Below are 19,746 nucleotides of genomic sequence, written 5' to 3' on the forward strand. Positions count from 1 at the left end.
ACATCTGAATTTGTCCGATCTTGAATCCGGCCGGTATTTTCAGAATTTAGAGTCTTTAATCCTAAGAGTCCGAGTTGACTAAAACGGCGCCAATGTTTTGTCCATTAAGGATTAGCTGACAACACAAGCGAATCAATTATCTCTTGCCAACTAGGTAATAAAAAAAAAAAACCAGCTTTAGGCATTTCCTTTGTTGTTGAACATATTGTTTTAGATGTCCTCGTAATTTCGTTTTGTACGTTTGTCACATTAAAAGAAGGGATCTTTGGCGGTCAGGCCCTCAACGCCGAGGAAGACGTTGATTAAAAAATGAATCTATATTAACGGTTAGAATTTTTTGCGAATAGCTGGATGCGTGTACCTTCTCTTACAGCGCCACACCTCAACTACAGCTTCACGCACGTGAGCAACGTTGAGTTCCAAATGGGAACTTAAATGACTCGCCGTCAGGGTTTCGGTTCTAACACCACGCAAATTTTGGTAATTTCAAGTTGTTGTCTTTCAGAGGACGGCTAAGACATTTACGAAGTTTTAAAACACTCGAGCAGAGCTATTGTTCTGCCCATGATATCTTTTGTTTACCACAAAATATCAAGAATGCACAAAATATCATTAAGACCTTGGGTTTACTTTTTCATGTCTTAGTTTATTCCAGTTTCATTCATTTTGTTCCACAGTTCAATGGACACCAAAAGCGTCCTTCAAGCACTACCTTTACGTATCTCAGTTTTGTGGAAAGGTTTTCCGGACGTAACAAGTCTCTCGGCTCAATACATAACATGGACGAGGGAATTTGACAAGAAAAACTGCCTGGAGCAAAATAATGTGGTAAAATGAAGAAGAGAATGGCAGCAGAGTGAAGTTGACAGAGTAAATTATATTGGACAGTTCATTTAGAAAACTTAGGGAGACATAACTCGGAATGTTTTTGTATCTTAAGTTCTCTTCCAAAGCTGTAATGGTCAGTCGCATATAATTTGTGATTGCTGCCGCCGGAGCTGTAACCATGCTTTGAGAGATTGGAATCGGCTGCATGACACAGCAAGACGAACCATTCATCTGACTGACTCAGACAGCTTGTTTCTCTCATCTTGATGTAACAGCTCGCTCTTTGCTGAAGTCATAGTTATACTGGAAGAGAAAAAACAAACGCGAAACGAAATTTCGACCAAAATACATGTCACTTTTAACCAGCCTAGGCCATGCAAATTTAGAAAATTTCAAGACATTGCCTAATGGCTAATAGGATGAACTAACAAATATATCCCGATTTATAACTTGGCATAAGAAGACCGAGCTGAAATTCTTAGTTCATAGTAATAAGCTGGTTCCGAAGTTGATCCCTCAAGAGGCATTCTCGGGGAATCTAAGCTTCATGGGAACAATGAACAAGACTGCAATCGGGCCTTGTAAGCCTGGGAGCAGTCTCTCATTACCGCTGCAGCACTGATCACCAAGCCCGCAGGTTTGGAGCCGGCTTCAACGGAAAGTTCCACTTACCTTTACGTCTATTTCACTGACAGATAAGCTTTGCATAGCGGGAATCACAGGCTGAAAAAAAGATACAACACCCTCGTTAAAGAGAGTATGTTGAATATCTTCTCTGTTCTCTGTTAAATATTGGATAACAAATGATCTTCACCCCTTAATATCATAATTTTCTCAAAATAAAGACGCCCAACCACTGAACCACCCCGTTCATTTTCTCATTCCTATTTCTAACTTTAAATCCTTGCGTTTTCGCTCATGCAAAGAATATTCGAATTTAAGACAAGTCGGCGCAAACCTACATTCGAGCAAAAACGATTCTATGTTGTTCATTAAGATCACACTGCAACGCTTACAGCTGTAAGGTCTACTTAGCACAGCCGTCAGACGTAGGCGAATGTGCAAACGCTGTGGTGACTAGGCGGCGTGCTTTCAGGATGTTAGAATCAAGTTGTCTAACAAGAGAGTTATAAACAACTGCATGAGCGAGCAAGTCGCGGTGTTTGAAAATCGTTTGACTTTTTCCAAAAAGCTCAAGACACAATGGTAACCAGAAAGAAATCCATACGTAGACAAACTTTGTGTTCGAAAATAATCCATTTTCCTTTTTTTTTTTTTTTTTTTACTTCGTTTGCTTTCACAGAATCCTATGAACTAATTAACATTTCTTTTTTCACATATCTTGTGTGTCAGCGGTGGTTTCTTAAGTTTTCCTTTGAAATTTTAAGCAGCACATTAACGCACTACCGGCCAAAATTGGTTCCCTTGCGCATGTCCTACATTATGAGCACCGCTGTGGTAGACGACTTTAACCTACCCCTGACTTTTTCCACAGCATCTCAAACTTGGAATTGACCTCAAACGGAAGGCCTTCAATTGCTATCAAGAATAAGAAAAAAAAACTGAGTATCACTGGCAAACAAATGCACTGTATCTTTACCCATGTTTGGGCGATAATAAAGATGAGCACTGACATAATTCAAAGACCTCAGCGAAGAAAACAAAGAGCAAAGTGTTACATAAGAAAGAACAATTGTCACAAATATTGCGACAGAACACCACTGAGCTCGCAGATCATGCTGCTTAGAAAGTGTTCATTTTCTGGTGCAGGTAAGTGTACATGAACATGTATGTATTCACACCTGTAGTTTGTATAAGTGAGCTCTCTTAATTAAGAAGCAAGTTTCCAGAGATGGAAGTTGTTTAATATTAATTTCATCTCTAGGTGGTTCATTCAAAGATCATGGTTACTTATGGTGAGGAAGTCAATACAAATCAGCCGCAATAATTTCCTTTCCATTGTGCTCTTTCCCTTCACTTCATCCATTCCCTTCTAGCGTTCTTCTACCACAAGAAACCGAAGTTTAAGGTTTTATTCTGTTGTAAAATTTTCCTCTTCTCCAAGTATCCTATCACATTGGTTGCTACAGACAAGGTTATACTCACCAGAACTTGCTCCAGGTTTAGCTGACACTGCAGGAAGTGCTTGATAACCTAGCTGGTGCTGCTGGGGACTTGGGACTGGAGCCTGACCATACCTATGGAAAGGTAAAGACACTGTAAACGTCTGGCACAGAATGAGTTTATTTTCTTTGTGCTTAGCTAATGGATATCTTTGTGTATGCCAAGGTAGATCCAGGGTGTTCTTAGAAGGGGTGCACCACAAAGGAATGAAGTAACTGACACATGATACAATAAGAAACATTTTAAAGCGAACAGAAAAGAAGGGCAGTAACATAATGTGAACTACTAAGAATACATAGCAAACAGTACAGTAGATTTTGCATAACCATGAAGTTACATTAGAAAGCTGGAGATCATCTCAAAGGGGTGGGGTTGTGCATCCCCACTACCCTTCCCCAAGATCTGTCCCTGGTATTAGTTGTAAGTTTCAAAAATATATTTTTTAAGAAAGCATACAACATCCATATTTCTAAACATAATAGTCCAATCATTACTGGCATGTGCCATTGATACTTTTTCAGGCACATTACTTCTTGTGTTCACTAGATGGCTTGTATGATCTGAGCCTAAGCTAACCTTTTACACCCTGAGATCAGTATCCATATTCTCTTTACTTTTCTCTATACATTTCCTTTGGTCCAAACAAGGAGAATTTGTTTAACAATCAAAGCATCTTAGGTTGGCAATCATTTCCTATATTCTCATGATTTTAATGAACAATTCAGCAGTTTTACTGTAAGGAGAAATTAGGTGCTGGTCATTTGATGGGTTAAATGAATAACTGCTTTTATTAGGTCAAACATAGCTTGTTTTTGCACAAAAGCTCAGCTGGTTGCATATGATATTCACCAACTAATTTTGATGTTAAATTATGGATACCAACTGTTTAATATTTTTTTATTTCATGTTAGCTTTTTATGTAAAGGAAACTAACCACTGATTTTGAGGAGGTACACTATATGGATTCTGATGAACTGAAGGTGGTCCTGGTGGTTCTCTTGTCATTGGAGCTGCTTTGAAACACACTGACAAGTTATTTACCTCATTCCTGGAAAAAAAAACACACATATACATTCCTCAACAACACTTGACCATGAAACTGGATCATCAGAGGTATAGAATAGTCCTAAAAATGACTGATAATGGTCAAAGTCGATGGTACTTCAGCACCCAGTGCAATACATCAGTCGATAGAGGAGTTTGTTGGTCATTTAACCCTTTTGCTCTGATAACATCATGCCTGTTCTCAATACTGTTCTCTACAAAATTCCTAGGGTGCTGACAAGGAGAATTTTTTTAAAAATCAAGAGCTTCTTAAGTTGCTGAATTAATTTCCCTCATTCTTGTGACCCTAATGAGCGAGTCTGGGGTGATATTGTTGGGATAAATTAGATATTAGTCACTCTCAAGGGTTTAAAGGGTTAGGGTTGAAATTCTGGTGTATGGACACTTATTGGCCAGTTTTGCCACCATGTTATTGAAAACTAGTTTGATTAACTGGAGGATTCAGAATATCACTGGGTGAAAAATTTGACAGTGTTGGACTGAGCAACAGATGCCAGCTTTAGTTGGAACTTTGAGCAATTAAGGTTCCATCAATCAGGATTCTGCCATGCAGCTGTTTGCAGAAAGGTTGTCAGAAAAAAGGAAAAATAGCACATAACAATTTCAAAAGGTGATGAATGAATTTTAATAAGTGAAACAAGTAAATATGGAGAAAAGGACTGATAAATGGAGGATAAACACCCATATGCACTTGGATACAAGAGGAAAAAAATCATAGAATATTATGTTGTAAACAATTTTTTGTTAGGTCACTTTGAATTTGCTCACATTAAGTTTACATCATTTCTGCCATTTACTGGGGTAACTCTGTTCTTTTTTCATTTTTCATCAAGTTTAGAATTAAAAATCAGTCTTGGGAACAAAATGAATTCATCAGACCTGAGAACTACCCACAATGCTTTTGGGGATGTTGCATACACTCCCCCTGTTTCTGACAACCTTAATGCAAATAGCTGTACAGTATATAACACAGCAGCTCTACTGTCACTAGGTGTATCCATTCATAACAACTCCCTGAAATTACACTTTAAATCTTTATAACCTCAACTCAGCAGGCACATTCTCCATATTTAAGTCCTGGAAAAGCAAGGCACTGATGTAGAGATACTTACGTAATTAATTTGTATCCAGGAGGGGCTGTTTCTCCTTTGTTTCTGTTAATTAACACAATATCAAAGACTGCACTGACAGCTGTCTTGCTTGCCTTGATTTTGAAACAAAGAAAATGTTTCCGCAGAGCTTTGTCATCTGGAAGAAAGAGAGAAGTTACATGACTGTATAATATACAAAGATCTCTAAGATATTAACCTTTTAACTCCCAAGATCTCATTAGTACTTCTCCTTAATGTCTGCCAAATGATTCTCTTTACGTTAGTTTAGAGAATTCAATATCGGATCAATTAGTAATCTCATAATTGATATTTTTCTTTATTCTCATCCCTTGACCACATAATATTGTGTAGATGTAGGGAAGTGTTGAGAAAGACTCATACAAGTACATAAAAAGTATTTAATTAATTACTTTTGGCAATCACAAAAGCAGAGACTGACTTTTTTATCTTTAACCCTTTCACTCCCAGATCTCATATTAAGTAATACTCCTTACTGTCTGCCATACAGTTCTTATGATGTTAGTAAAGAGAATTTGGTATTGGATCAATTAACAATTGCCCAACTGATATTTCTCTTTATTCTTATCACATCTTTTCTTGACATTGTATTGATTTTGAAAGGAGAAATTCTGTTTTGGTCAGAGTTAATGCTGCCTGGGTTAACCCTTTAACTCCCAGAAGTGATTGACATGAAACTTCTCCCTAAAATATCCATACATATATCCAGCAACCAGGTAATGAGAATATTCAAACTTATCAGGTAAAAGTCATCAAATAACAAATTCTTGTACCTGATTTGTAAGGACATGTATCGCAGCTTCAGGGGAGAATTAACATTAGGATCTTGGGAGTTAAAGGGTTAAGGATGGATATAAAGTGGACATTAATTATAAACAGCACAGTCATACTACTTAACAATCAAATTTTTTGCCACTTAAAGCCACATATTTGCTGCTCATTAAAATCTTGTAATTTAAAATATGATGCAATAATAAAATAACTACTGGTAAGTAGAAACTCAAGCCCTTGCTGCTATCTATTACTGTAAAACTGTTTATGGAACTGTACAATAATTGCAAAAACACAGCAAAGAAGGAAAAGTCCTTAAGGAACACAAAACCAGTGCATGTGTAGGAAAAAAAATCAGAACTTCACTCCTAGACATAATTAGTTCAGACACACATCTTCAGAACAACGTCTATGATGATTCCTATGCCCCTCTCCTCCTTCCAATGTTTTTAATAGTCCATTTTACAGTTGTGTGGCTGGATGCCAAGCCTTTGAAGAGGGGTAAAGCTAAGGATGACCTTGCTATGATATAAACTTTGCTGCTTTTCAGATGTAAATTACTTTGTTATCATTCTTAATAGATATTGGTCTCTTTCATGACAAGGTCATCTTAGGTCTCACTTCAAATCAAAGGCTTGGCAACTAAGTACAAAACTGTACTGAAAATGGTCTATTGCCAATGTTTCTATGCCATCTTGTGGATCAACATCGAGAGGGGCGGGATAGGCAAAGGGCGTCCCAACAAATGTGTTGGAGAGTACTGCTTCTCAAGTCTCATGCCTAGATAACCATGTTGAAGAACAACCTTGCCTTGAAGCAGAATAATTAAGTACTTCAGAAATTTGCCAAAGATCAATGGCTGCACATACCATCATCATGAGCTTTTGTGAGTGCTGTAAATCCTGCTGGCACATGATCATCCTCACCAATAATTGTTAGGTCTTCAATCACATTCTGTCCTCCCTAAGAAAAATTGATTATACATAGATTCAGTATAAAATTATTTTTACATTTGATTAATGAAAGAGATTTCCCAAGCCTGGTATACTTGGTTATTATACATAGTTTTGATGATTTAATTGCAAAATTTGAAACACAATTCAATCTGATGCAGCCTGTTGTGTGATAAACCTCAAGAAATGCTGCACAGTTTTTTTCTTTATTACACCTATTTTGAGATCACTGGTGGTCCCTGTAAACTTATTGGCTCTAGTTGGTGCAATTTATTCACGAATTACAACATTTTTTGCTTTAAATCACATCTTTTTCCCAGCCAATGAGCAGGCCACACTAAAACAAAACAACCAATCAGATTTCAAGGCTTGTTTAATGTAGCCAATCAAATTGCAGGAAAATGAAAGACAAAGAGTATCATGTGGCAAATTTTGCAACTTTTATTTCCAAACTCATATTTTTCCCCCCAAAAAAATGGATGAATTTAATTTCAAACCAGCTCAGTACTGCATCAATAAAATATTTGAACTGACCAAGTCCTATATTTGGGACAACAAACTCAGTTCAATTACCATTATTTATATGCATTGGCTATCATATGCTATGTTTTAAAGCTGACTCAACCATCTAAGAGAAAGGCTACTGTTTAAATTTTTAACCATCACAAATTTTGATAAACTTTGTATAGGGTAAGTTTACTATCTTTCTTCATAAGCTGGTTACCTGTCTTCCAAAGCAAAGATAACGTTTCCCTTTATGTCTCCATGTGCTGTCAAATAACTGCCCATCATTACCTTGAACAGTCTTTGTAAGCTTATTGAGTGAAGAAGTAAAATTATACAAAAGAAAATGAGTGAAAGCATAAAAGCAGCCACATTGTAATATTTGCAAACAGTTATATACAGCAATGGCTTAATAAAATAATCTCACTCTAATTAATTTTAATAAACAAGATTAACATAAATTGAAGCTACCACTATTTAAAAAAAATGTGTGGGACATGGAGATAAAAAGTTTAAATTGCCAGTTATGAATGAAGCCAAAGAAATGCGGATTTTATGGTCGAGCCCCGACTATTGAATGGGTGGCTAATGCTATCCTCTGGAAAGTTACCAGGAATTTTGAAAAAACGGGCCCTAGTTTGGTAAACAGAGAAATTGTACTGTTCTAAATGCAATCTTGACATTTTGAGGAGTGTGATCAACATTATTTAAGTTGTATGCAAAATACAAGTTTTAGTAAACAGGTTTGGTGATGAGAAATTTCTAAAACAAAATCAAAATTCTTATGAGTTCACTAGAGTGATTCTCCTTTGTAGATAGGGCTTGTAACTGGAAACCCTCTCTTTGAAACTAATCATGCAGCTTGTGGACTTGCTTTCAATATCTGGTACAGCAATCACAACACAATTTTGTGCCATAAAGACTGCAAGGACCATCACCTGTCTTTATACCATGCTAGAAAATTACATTAGTTGGAAATGATTGTACTCTCATGAAAAGCAAAACAAATTTGAGATAAAAAATTCAAAATAATAAAATTCATAACTAATTCATTAATATTTACCAAGACAAAAATCGAAATACTTGAAAACGTAGATATGATTACCAGACAGCTTTTCTGGCTCGCCTAAAAGGTTCATGGAGTTTGATACAAAGACAGTGTATTCCTTTCAAAAGTTATCTTACCATGAAGTAACCGGGTGGATAGCGTTCCTTCTGACAGACAATTTTTATGTCTGTTACAGGGGAAAAAGGAGCGGCCTGCATATCAACACTTTTCTCCCTCACGTTGGACGGATATAGCAACTTAGGGAAATATTCGAAGATACAAATCACAGTGGGGTAAGTGAAGGTCGACAAGCTTCGAATTCAATGGGTGTTTTGAACTTTAACATGAACGAGAGGCAAACTTCTAACAGGTTATGTTTGAGTATTGGAGTCGGAGACTACTCGGATGCAACGAATTTATTCCGACTAAGATATCACTCAACATCAGAGAGGCCGAGGTTTGTCGGCTGTATTCGGAACTGAGTCCCAGAATGCAACTCGCAGTTAGGGCAGGTGATGTGTTTTGAGAAAGAAGATGGCTTCGGGTGGGCCAGCCGAAGTAATCGACGCTGAAAAGACGCTGAATTGCGGCATCGAAAACTTTCAATCGGTGACTGAAGAACACTTTGAAGGCAATAATTTAGCTGAAGAAGGCCAAGATCCTGGTAGCTCTTACAGTTTCCCGGGAGAAACGGAAAACGAGAAGGACAACAATCAGTCAGCTGGTATGAGTTTCTAGATTCTCTCAAATTTTATCTTTCAGTGGAGCTTCTATCAACTCTGAAATGGGAGAATTGAGTATTTAACCTTATCTCTCGTAGGAATTAGCAAAAAAAAAAAAATGATTCCCTTTTTGTTAATTTGCAACTTAGAGGAGTTTTGCGATGGATCGATTATCCGAAGCGAAGTAAAAATTCAGCTTCAGAGTAATCACGTGAAAAAAATGGTTTGTGTATATCATGTGTGCCGTGTTTATGAGCTTGCGTTCCATTTGCGGAACGCAGATCGGCGAGTTTAGTATTCCTTTAATTTCGCAGTTCATCGTGGAATGTTGGAACACTTTGATATCGTTGCCAGAGTCTCTTCTTAAAATCGTTCTACTTGAATTATAAGTGTCATAATACCGTGCCGCTGCACAGAATGCGAATCGTTTACATGTATCGATATTTGAAATATCTTAGATTATGTTCGACCCGAGATTGAAGAGTAACAATTTAATCCTCACAGGAAAACTTTTCCTGACATTAATTTCTGCAGTAGACATTTTGCAATTTACATTTTCAGGATTTATATGTATCTTCTTCCATATGTACATTGTCAATCGGAACGTTAGGTCGTGTTCAAATTAAGCATGAACAGGAGGGCCTGTTTATCTAGATAGAGCAGGGAGCCTGTCTATTTGGTTATCTGTCTAAATGTGTGCTGATACTTCAATATACCCCCTTACTGCATGTCTCAGAGGCCTTATGCATTCCATAAGGCAATGCTCTGTGAAGAGTGATTTAATTTGTCACTTTTTGAGATGCTATTTGTCTTTTTTGCTATGAAAGATGTATTGCTGCAGTAATTGTTGTTTAAAAGTAAATAAATGGTGAAAATAAAGCCATGACTGTCTTGCTCTGCAAGAATAAACCTTTTACCAAGTAATGATATTAAGTGTGCAGCTAAAATCTGGATTAATAGGTGTTAGCATGGAGGTCTTTAGCTTAGCAGGTTCTTTTCAGGAATGGTCAATCTTTAAGTCAAGAGTCACATGGAGGGCTTTATTATTGTTGGAGGTAGACCAGTTTGAATGCTCAAGCAGTATTTGTGGCACCTCATTTTTAGCAGGCCTGATTGGATTCGTAACAGTTATTTTCAATTATTTCTGGAATAAAGTCAAATTGTTGGGTTGCATAGATTTGCCAGCTAAAGAGGAGGTGCATTATTTTATCAGGAGGCTGATGAAACAGAATGGAAGCCTCCTGATGTCTCAAGAACCCACCTTCTAACTTACATGTAACCCATAAAACTTAACATCATTATGGATATTCTCCATACTGTTCTTCATACATTTCTTTAGGTGTAAGCAAGGAGAATTTGTTTAGCAATCAATAGCTTCATTAGTCGGTGACGGTTTTCATTACTCTCATGACCTTAATCCTTTAACTCCCACGAGTGACAAAGACAGAATTTCTCCTTACAATTTCAATACAGTATCAACCAGATAAGTGATGAGAATAAAGAAAAATATCATTTTGGGGATAATTAATTGATCCAAAACTAAATTCTCTGAACTAACATTATAAGAATTGTGGTTGACAGTGAGGAGAATTTCAAATTTGATCTGGGAGTTAAAGGGTTAATGCGTGATACAGGAGTGTTAATTTTTAAGGAGAAATTAGGTTGGACTAACACTTGTGTGTTTAAGGGAAAGAGATTCTGTCAATGTGGAGAAAATCTTTGCCTTTTCCTGACCCTGATGTTCCAGCGAGGGGTTTTATACTTGTAGAGTTTAAAGCTAATTGAAAAAAATTTCAAGTCTGATACTCTGGTACGTTTGTAATAGCATTTGGTTCCATGTGCATGAACCATGAATGTTGATTTCTTCAAATTCATTTCTGAAAATGTTCTTTTTCTTTTTTGTCTTACAAAATACAGTAGCTTAAGTTTAATTAACTGTTATTTTGTGATGCTACATGTATATTGTCATCAATTTTGTAAAACTGTATTTGATATGTCTCCCTTTCATTTTATTTAAAGCCTCATCAGTGTCAGAAGATGACAATGAGTCTGTTCTGCAGTCATCAAGAGCTCCAAATACAAGTGCACTAGAAACATTAGTACGCACTGCCTGTGAAAGTCTTGCAGTATCAACACTTCTTGCAGGAAATTCTTCATCAAATAACCTGTTAGATGCTCCTTGTCATCAGCCTTCACAGGATACACCAGTTGGCCATGCCTCAAGACTGAGAATAGTGGCTAGTAACTCAAGTGCCAGCCCAAACCTGTATGCTCCATCCACTAGTGCTCTTGGTGAGACTTCAGCAGCTGATGATGCAGTATTTAGTGTCATTTTTGGGCATCGGGATCCTAACAGCAGAGCTAGTGCAGTAGAAGAGGAGCATGATACCTCACAATCCAAAGATCTTCCAGAACCAAGTTTAGATTTAACCCATAACAGACTCTCTGATATGGGAGATGTTGAGGTATGAAAACTGTTTAAGTTAGGATTTGATCAATATATACAGTAGGAGTAGTTTAAGTTGAATTTGATATACTCCCACTGGGTGCATTTGTTAGCCATGTTACTGTAAGGTACATCATGCTATATTTGTATACAGTATGCTGTCTGTGCTTAAGAAGAAGTTCTTCATATATAACGATCTTATACCTTTGTTCAGTATTTTATATGAACTACTGTATAAGATGTCTTCAAGGAAGTACATGTAACCATCATTCTAACTGTAGCTTCATTTAAGTCCATGTGCAGATTATGCCTGAAGTACTGTTGTGCTAATTTAGAAATTAGATTGTGTAATTTTGTTATAAACAAAGAGAACATGTTTGATTTTGCCCAACAAGAAACTTGATCATTGTTTTACTACCACCCTGAAAAAAAAGCAGTTTCATCATTTTAAATCTCTCAAGAGAAAGAGGTTTGGTTCATTCCTTTTGCCTCATTCAGAAAACATATCTAGAATGTGAAAAATAATCTTGAAAATGAATATTATTTAAAATATGCATATTTTGCAACATCTGAAGGGTTCATCAGAGGAGCTAGAAAGAAGAAGAGCAAGTGAACGAGAGCGGAAGAGGAAACCAGTCAGATTTCAATCTCCAACAGAAGATGAACTTAAAGCAAAGAAGAAGAGAAGGAGACGCATGAATCCTTTGCTTCGTATTCCTCGTCGTGATCCAGCCATCCCATTCAAGTGTGACTTGTGTGGTTCTCCATATGTTATCAACCCTTCAAGACGAGGCAACAGACCAAAGCTTTCTTCCCATCAGCCAAGTCCTCGGCATAAGGTTGATCCAGCAACAGGGAAGACTCTCACTCTGTGCAATGCTTGTGGTAGGTGTCAGTAATATAGGGTCCAAGAGAAATCTTTTTGGGTGGCAAGTGAGAAATGATTGAACATTCTTATTTTAATATCATTAGTGGAAAAATTTGGTGGCCTAAAACATTTGGTTTCAGAGAGGAATGTGTTAACAGGAAGGGTTAAATAAGTTTCTTTGTTGAAACAAAATCATGCTCCTAAACCATCACCTGTTAAGTGCATCAAAAACATAACAAAACAAGAGGATCGATTCTTTACAATGTACATGATGAACATTAGTAAAACATTTAAGTCCCTGGCCTCCTTAAGTGGTTACCATTAAAACTTCTTATTGCCAACAGTTGATCTTTGGTTGCAATATGGAGCAACTGGTTGTTACTTTGGACCCTTTGATTTGGTTTAAAATATGCTTGTCATTGGTGCAATGCTATATTGTTTGTGAGCTTACATGTCACCTTTTAACTCCCATAAGTGATTTTACTTGTAACTGTGCTCCCTATCTAGTTACATTATCTAGCAAACAGGTTATGAAAATATCGCTGGTGATCAAAGTTATGGCATCAGGGTTGTGACATGTACATGTATCTTGATATAACACCAAATTCTTGCAATTAACGTATAAGGAAATGTTTAGGAGCAAGAGGGAAGAATTTACAATCAGATCTTGGGAGTTACAGGGTATAAAGAGTGTGTAATGTGCTGTCAGTGCAGAGTGCTCATACTCAGGGTTTTTTCATTGAAATGCAACTGTGGACTTGTGTCAGGCATCAGCAAGGAGCAAAGGTTGCTACCTACTTTCTCTGTAGCATTTATACAACCACTAACCTTGACGACCCTGGATAATTTGTTTACTACAAAGGATTTTAGACATTTACACACTTAATGATTTTGTTACTCTTTGCAAATTTAATGTGAAGCTAGAAGAAACTTGTTTGAACTCTTACCAAGACAATTGTGGAACATGCTACTTCATGTGAAACTTTGAGAACTTGAAGTAGATAACTAATGTAAGGGCAGGCAGTGACATCTTTCTGTAATATCACACTGAAAAGAGTACATCTATCTCTGATTAAGTTTTTTGATGAGAAATGTTTTGACTTGTACCAAATTTAGGTTTGTCCTTTGATCGTCCTAAAAAGCCAAGACGAGAACGCTGTGAACCAGATCCAGAAGAAAAGAAAAAGTATCTGGAGGAGGCAAACCAGTTTGCAATGTCTCTAGTAGAAGGACTCGGAGACCCTGATGGTAATATCAAATGATAAGTTTACTTTTATTAGTAAAGTATGCTTTTTATCACGAGCTTTAAAATTGATGCTAAACCGTAAGTTTTAAAAGATCATTTAGATACCTGGCAAGGACTGTTAATGCTGACCATCAATGATTATAAATTAAGGAACATACAGTATGCATGCTTGTGGTGCCTTCTAAAGAGTTTAGAAATCAATGAAAATAAAAATTTACTTTGATGAAGCTTTATATCACATATCAGCTTGCATTCATTTTGACTGCTTTTTTGAATCTTGTTTCAGCTGAAAGGCTTTGTTGTCCACATTTTAAATTCAGAGCATGTGGCTGTTTACAGTCCTATATCATAGGAGATGGTAAGTCTGTCTGATATCAAGACAGGTCAGATTTGTTCTGTTACACAACCAAATCCTGTCACCTCCACCAGCAGTGTATATTCCCCACATCCATCTCAGTGAGCCACTGAAGTACACCCCTTCAATCTTAGATTGCGTTAAACACAGTTGAAAATTTCTTTTATAATACAGCTAATAACAGTTAAAGAGTGTTCTTTTACTTTCCTTTAATTTTTGGATTTAAAATCATAGGCAAAGTTATGTGTCATGCTGGGATAAATTTTACACTTTAAGTTACCTGTAATGAAAGGCAAACATGTTATTTGTAAATCTTTTGCATTCTGGTGTAGAGCCCTAACTTGTTTCTTGCTACTTTTTATGTAGGAAGCAACATGCAAGAGTCAAGGGAACGAGCCAACGACATGCTTCAAATGCTTAAAAAAGCAAAAGAACTCAGTAACAAGAAATGCTATGATGTTGAAGAAGTCAGAAACCAAGCAAAATCCATGAAGAGGTATCATCTGCTTGACTTATTGACTCAACTACTGTACATTGTATAGAAGAATGTGTGAGCTCAGCTATGACATCTGCAAATGGTTAGACTTTCTAGCCTTCTTGGATGAGGAAAATCAATAGTAGGCTCTGTATCCTGCACCTTCTCTGTACTGGTTAGCAGGGGAAGTGAAAGAACTCACACATTTCTCGCAAAGATACATGTACATGTAAGGGATTGTAGCTCCCAGTATTGTAGTCAGGTTGTAGGGGAACTCTCAAAATTTCCTTTCAAAAATTTTAAACTGTGCAATGCAGTCTGGTCAAAGTCCCCCACACTGTGTTGTAAAGTGCATAGGGCATATTGTTAGGGAAATTCTCTATAAGAGCATCATTATCAGTGTTAGGTAACGATTTAGGTAATCAAATAACTCTTGTTGATCCTAGTAAATACTTGCAAAGTGGCTGTCTCTACTGGTGTCAGTAGCAGTAACCAAGAGCATTGGTTGTAACATTGATATATTTTGTGAAGAACTTGTTGGAAACTTTTGTGACTGTTGAAACTTTTCAGATCTAAAAACATTGGCCTTGGTAATGGTCAGAGGAAGTGTACTGAATTTGAGGAGTATGTGCTGGAAAAGAGGAAACACTTACGCGACACTTTGAAATTATGTGAAAGAGCTACTCAGCGGGTGTTGCTGTATTCCAATAACTTCCTGCACAAAAAGCTCAAAACTGATCCATCAGTAAGTTCCATGTACAATCACAGTCATGCATGTGATGGGACACTCTTTATATATTTACTTTATTGATTTAGTTATCTGCAATCTTCAACCAGTCCAGCCCACTTCAGCTGCAAGCTGCTCAGAATAGGGACCTTATCATATCTGTTACATGTATGTCACATGATACACAGCCTCAAATAACCCTGTCACTCCAAAGATCTCATTAGTAATTCTCCTTATGGTTTTCAGTCCAATTCTCACAATGTTAGTTCAGAGAATTTGGTACTGGATTGACTAATAATGTGCTGAATGGTATTTTTTTAATTCTCATTAGTTGTCTCTTTGGTATTGTATTGATATTGTTAGGAGAAATTCTGTTGCAGTCACTCATTGGAGTTGAAGGGTTAAATGTAGACATTGAGATTCAGATTTCCAACTGTATGTATGGCTTTGAAGATAAGAAGCCGTCAATTGCCTGTCCATATTTAATTTGATAAAATTATCTTTTTTGGGAAAAGGACTGGAATGCTCAAAACAGATGTGAATATGGTATAAATGTGCAAGGCAAAAAGTGATTTTGATACTTGTCCATGATACTTGTCATTTTTGTTCTTGTCTTTGAAAACAGATGAAGGGGAAGAGCTTCTTTAGGGGGAGGGGGGGGCAATTTTGAATTTGGCTTATTGGAAGGTCGCTTGAAAGGAGTGAATAGGGGAGAGGAGGCACTAATTAAAAGGTTTATAGATCTTGTTATTCTAACCCTTAGAAACCTCTTCGTATTGTGAGACAGAAAGGAAAGGCTGCCCTTGGTAAACTGAAGGCCATGGAAGATTTACCGAAAGAACGGTGTTGTGTGGATAACTGTGTTATGGTCAGTGCGCATTCTTTAATGTACTGTTTACTGCTGTGCACCATATCCTAGATATATAAATTATTTTCACATTACTCTGTCTTGATCGTTGGTTTTGGAAAACATTGGAAACGTCTTGCATAATATGACGTAAATTTATGGAATTTTCATTGCTTTTGAAAGAGTATGAATCCTGTGAAAGAGTTGTTACATACATACATACAAACAGGTTATAAACAAATGAATGTGTAAGTAGATAGTAATGATTGTGAATTCTTAACTTTCAAATTCATAGATTGCAATGACACACACGAATCTGCTAAAGCAGTGGCGTGACCGAGCCATCTCAGGGCAGACAGAAGCACGGAGAGTTCTTGCAGAGATGCTCACGCCATCTGGAGGTGCGCGCTCTAATTGTTACAAGTTCATATCCTGGGTGACGGGATGTAGTCACAGCACAATCGGCAGAGTTAATGAACAAATGAAAGAAACAGGTTTGTTTTGATTTTCTGCTTTTCTTCTTTTTTATTGATAGATACTGTAACAACATGATTTCTCGTGTAGTTTGGCTTAAATAAGTAGTTGTGAATTTTTGAGACGAAATACCCTTTTAATTCGTGCAATTTTGTTAGTCTGAAATTTACTCGTGGTTATTTAAGCTAAATAGCTATCGAAATCGTGTAATTACTCATACTCAAATGGTGCTGTAAATGGAATAAGAAAGATAATAAATTTTAAGCTTGGTATCCATTACGAAGTTCATGTACGCCACGCCTCCTGCATGCTGTTAGGATCAGCAATCTCGATAGCGTCATGTTTTGTAAACAGAATAAAAAAGATGTTAAGACCTTGCTCACCATAGAACCTCTTTGACTGAGTGGTAGAGCATCGGAGCGCGAAATCCGGAGGTCTAAGGTACGATTCCTGATGGGAATTCAGACTTTTTCTTTGTTCCACGCTCGTGACAAGACATCTTTTTCTAAAATGGTGCTTTTTGGGAGAATTTGGCCAAAATCCATGTTACTTCTCACGAAAGTCAAGAATATTGGGAGAGACCGCTTAGACTCGCGGAAACAAGTGACTCGTAAGATAAATTAAGGAACTCACCATTTGCACTGGAGCTTAAAGCAGAATTAGAAGATTGGTTTTGACAGTAGGTTGTTTATATCGCATGGGTTTCTTTGTTTCTCTTCTTCCCAGGTGGTGACAGAGAACCTCCTTCTCATGGTCTCATTAAATGGTGGCAGGAAAACCCTAAACCCAAGAAAACCAAGCTGAAAGCTCCGCAGCAGGCTCAGGTCGACACTGTTCAGCAAGTGGCATTGCAACAGATTCAGCAATCACTGCCTCAAGTCAACATCCTACAAGCTGCAGTCAGTTCAGCCGGCCTGTCGGCTGTCATGATGCAGCCTGCTGTGTCGTCTGGAATTCCGGCACTGACCACTGTGAACAGCTCCCAACTGGCGCAGACACAGTTACTTCCTACAGTCACATTCACCAATGGAACCATCCAAGTGCAGGGTGCACCTGTACAGGTTAGTTTGCAGTCAGCACTTGAAAGATCGTGTCCCTGTTTTTCCCTTCCCCATTTTCAAATCGTTTATTTTTAACGAACTCTGTGATTTTAGATTCAAACCGCTCAACCAATACAAGTGCCCCAGGTTCAGGTACAAGTTCAACAACAGCTGCAACAGCAACAGTTGCAATACCAACAGCAGATTCAACAACTGCAACTGCAACAGCTCCAGTTACAGCAGCAACAACAGCAGCTTCAGCAACAACTCCAGCAAACCCAGCAACTGCAGCAGCAAGCGTCACAGCAACTCCAAGCACACGTGAGTACTTTTCTATTCCAGCTGAACCTTTTTACTCCCTTGATCTGATTGTTAATTCTCCCTTCTAGCGTCCACACATTTCCTTGCAAATTAGTGTCGAGAATTTGGTGTAAGATCAAGATAATAATTTATCGGTTCTTCATTGGTTGTCACTTCTTTTAATTTTTTATGTTTGTTTTGCGCTGACTTTATTCATTTCACAAATTTTTTTGACTCGTGCGATGGACTTCGCTAAAAAGGTACCTTTCCCCCTCCCCCCTCAGAATTCCTTGAAATGTCCATGACAGTTTGCTGTACCCATTCAAACTTAAGGGTGGAGAGAGGCATTGTGAGATTTCGGTGCTTTGTCCAAGAACACAGCACAGTGACCTTGCAAAGGGTTCAAATTCAGATAAAAGTTCAGTTTGCTACCCATCAAATCAACCAGTAGAGATCAGTGAGCTGAACGTAAGCTTGCTAGGCGACTTTTAGTTTTAACACCTGACTGGTTCTATTGTAGGTTGTCCATCAATTGCAACCACAATCTCTGCAACAACCGGCCTCTCAGCAACAGCAACAGCAACAACAACAGGTGCAACAGCAGCAGCAGGCTCCGCAAACACAACCGCCACCACAACAACAGCAACAAGCACCACAGGTTGCTCAACAGACAACCCAACCCCAGCAACAGCTTGTGCAGCAAGCTGAATCCCAAGAGACACCGCCTAATGTAACTATCACCATGGCAACGTCCAATACCTTGACAACGGCTGCGTTGCAAGGCAACCTGACTGCGTCGCAAGCAACGCCGCTGAACACTGAGAGTTTGTTTGCCACAGACGGGTTTCACATTCTCAGTGCTGTACAGCCGCAGGTGGTCACGCTTCCCGTCTCGCCCCAGTCCGCAGTGGGTCAGGCTGTACCTGTGTCGCTGATCCAGACTCCTAACGGACAGCAGGGCTTGCAATAGTTTGGGCACTACGTTGAAATGCGCAGCTGTAGTAAGGGCAGGCAGAGAATTGAGATGTTACGGCTTGTATTAAAGACACCAATGAATTTTAAGTTACTCGGTTGATCTACATGTGATTCCGCTTCCATCAGCATCAAATTAGTCGATTGGAGAGATTCATGTATACGAATCTATGAAAAGGATAATGGGCTCCTGATTCATTTTAGTTTTATGAATGGTGTATGTGGGCAAACTGACCACAATTTTTTTTTTCATTTGTACAAACATATGGCAGTTGACTTGATAATTAGTAGAATTGTAAATAGTGGGCCACTCTGTTGTTGTAAAAAGAACTGGTGAATGATGTACTAGGGGAAGTAATGCAGATAGAAGCCAAATCAGGAATGGGGTTAGTCAAAATTTGTTCGTCTGTAACCAAACTGAAGTTAAAAGTAGACAACTGCACCATGTATTAATTATTGACTATAGATGACCAGTCGAATATTGTTCTTTATTGTATGTCTTTAGTTCGTGCGCTATGATTAGTCAATTTTGCGGGCCGTATTATCACTTTGCGTCCCACTGAATTCAAGTTTGTCTTGGTCGCCAGATTGGAACTCATTTGTAATAACTTTCTTACTAACCTCGTTTCCTCGGTCCGTACTGCAAGTTGCGAAACCTCATTTTTCCTGGTGGGTAGCTCACAGTAAGGAACTCAAACTCGGTTGGTTAGAGGTATGTGCTCTCGATACTGATTAATGCCTCCCCCCCCCCCCCCCAAAAAAAAAAAAAAAAAAAAAAAAGAAAAGAAAAGAAAAGAAAAGCTTTTAAAATCGAGGATGTTAATTAAAATTTTTTCAAATGAGTAGTCAAG

General features: G+C 37.9%; 2 protein-coding genes across 3 annotated transcripts; one reads left to right on the forward strand and one right to left on the reverse strand.

The window, feature by feature from the left end:
* Window positions 1-625: 625 nt before the first annotated feature.
* LOC113673833 (multivesicular body subunit 12B) lies at window positions 626-8,862 on the reverse strand. The gene is made up of 9 exons (XM_027190281.2): window positions 8,561-8,862; window positions 7,596-7,685; window positions 6,788-6,881; window positions 5,130-5,265; window positions 3,887-4,000; window positions 2,935-3,026; window positions 2,306-2,367; window positions 1,501-1,551; window positions 626-1,131 (listed from the first exon to the last, which is right to left on the reverse strand). The coding sequence occupies exons 1-9, from the start codon at window positions 8,639-8,641 to the stop codon at window positions 1,087-1,089; spliced, it is 765 nt and encodes a 254-aa protein (XP_027046082.2). The 5' UTR covers window positions 8,642-8,862; the 3' UTR covers window positions 626-1,086.
* Window positions 8,863-8,898: 36 nt separating this feature from the next.
* On the forward strand, window positions 8,899-19,740 carry LOC113673830 (uncharacterized). Of its 2 annotated transcripts, none has more exons than XM_027190280.2 (12): window positions 8,899-9,147; window positions 11,165-11,610; window positions 12,167-12,476; window positions 13,576-13,707; window positions 13,992-14,063; window positions 14,427-14,556; window positions 15,106-15,280; window positions 16,026-16,130; window positions 16,405-16,603; window positions 17,310-17,644; window positions 17,738-17,944; window positions 18,444-19,740. In XM_027190280.2, exons 1-12 carry the CDS (start codon window positions 8,958-8,960, stop codon window positions 18,891-18,893), a joined length of 2,751 nt encoding a protein of 916 aa, XP_027046081.2. In that variant the 5' UTR covers window positions 8,899-8,957; the 3' UTR covers window positions 18,894-19,740. The 2 variants fall into 2 exon arrangements, with proteins under 2 accessions (XP_027046081.2, XP_089060588.1); XM_089204462.1 differs by having other exon boundaries at window positions 8,935-9,054.
* The last annotated feature ends 6 nt before the right edge of the window (window positions 19,741-19,746 follow it).

Source organism: Pocillopora damicornis, chromosome 4 (genome assembly GCF_964200805.1).
Source record: "Pocillopora damicornis chromosome 4, jaPocDami1.2, whole genome shotgun sequence".
Lineage (NCBI taxonomy): Eukaryota > Metazoa > Cnidaria > Anthozoa > Scleractinia > Pocilloporidae > Pocillopora > Pocillopora damicornis.

What these genes read in the sequence shown, in the direction of transcription:
- LOC113673833 (XM_027190281.2), bottom strand. Translation starts at nt 8,641, where the DNA reads ATGCAGGCCGCTCCTTTTTCCCCTGTAACAGACATAAAAATTGTCTGT. An exon ending in CCTGGATACAAATTAATTAC is followed by an intron (nt 4,001 to 5,129) that starts GTAAGTATCTCT and finishes TTTTTTTTCCAG; the next exon opens with GAATGAGGTAAATAACTTGT. An exon ending in TGCTGTGGAAAAAGTCAGGG is followed by an intron (nt 1,552 to 2,305) that starts GTAGGTTAAAGT and finishes TCTTTTTTTCAG; the next exon opens with CCTGTGATTCCCGCTATGCA.
- LOC113673830 (XM_027190280.2), top strand. Translation starts at nt 8,958, where the DNA reads ATGGCTTCGGGTGGGCCAGCCGAAGTAATCGACGCTGAAAAGACGCTG. An exon ending in AGGACTCGGAGACCCTGATG is followed by an intron (nt 13,708 to 13,991) that starts GTAATATCAAAT and finishes ATCTTGTTTCAG; the next exon opens with CTGAAAGGCTTTGTTGTCCA. An exon ending in TGAACAAATGAAAGAAACAG is followed by an intron (nt 16,604 to 17,309) that starts GTTTGTTTTGAT and finishes TCTTCTTCCCAG; the next exon opens with GTGGTGACAGAGAACCTCCT.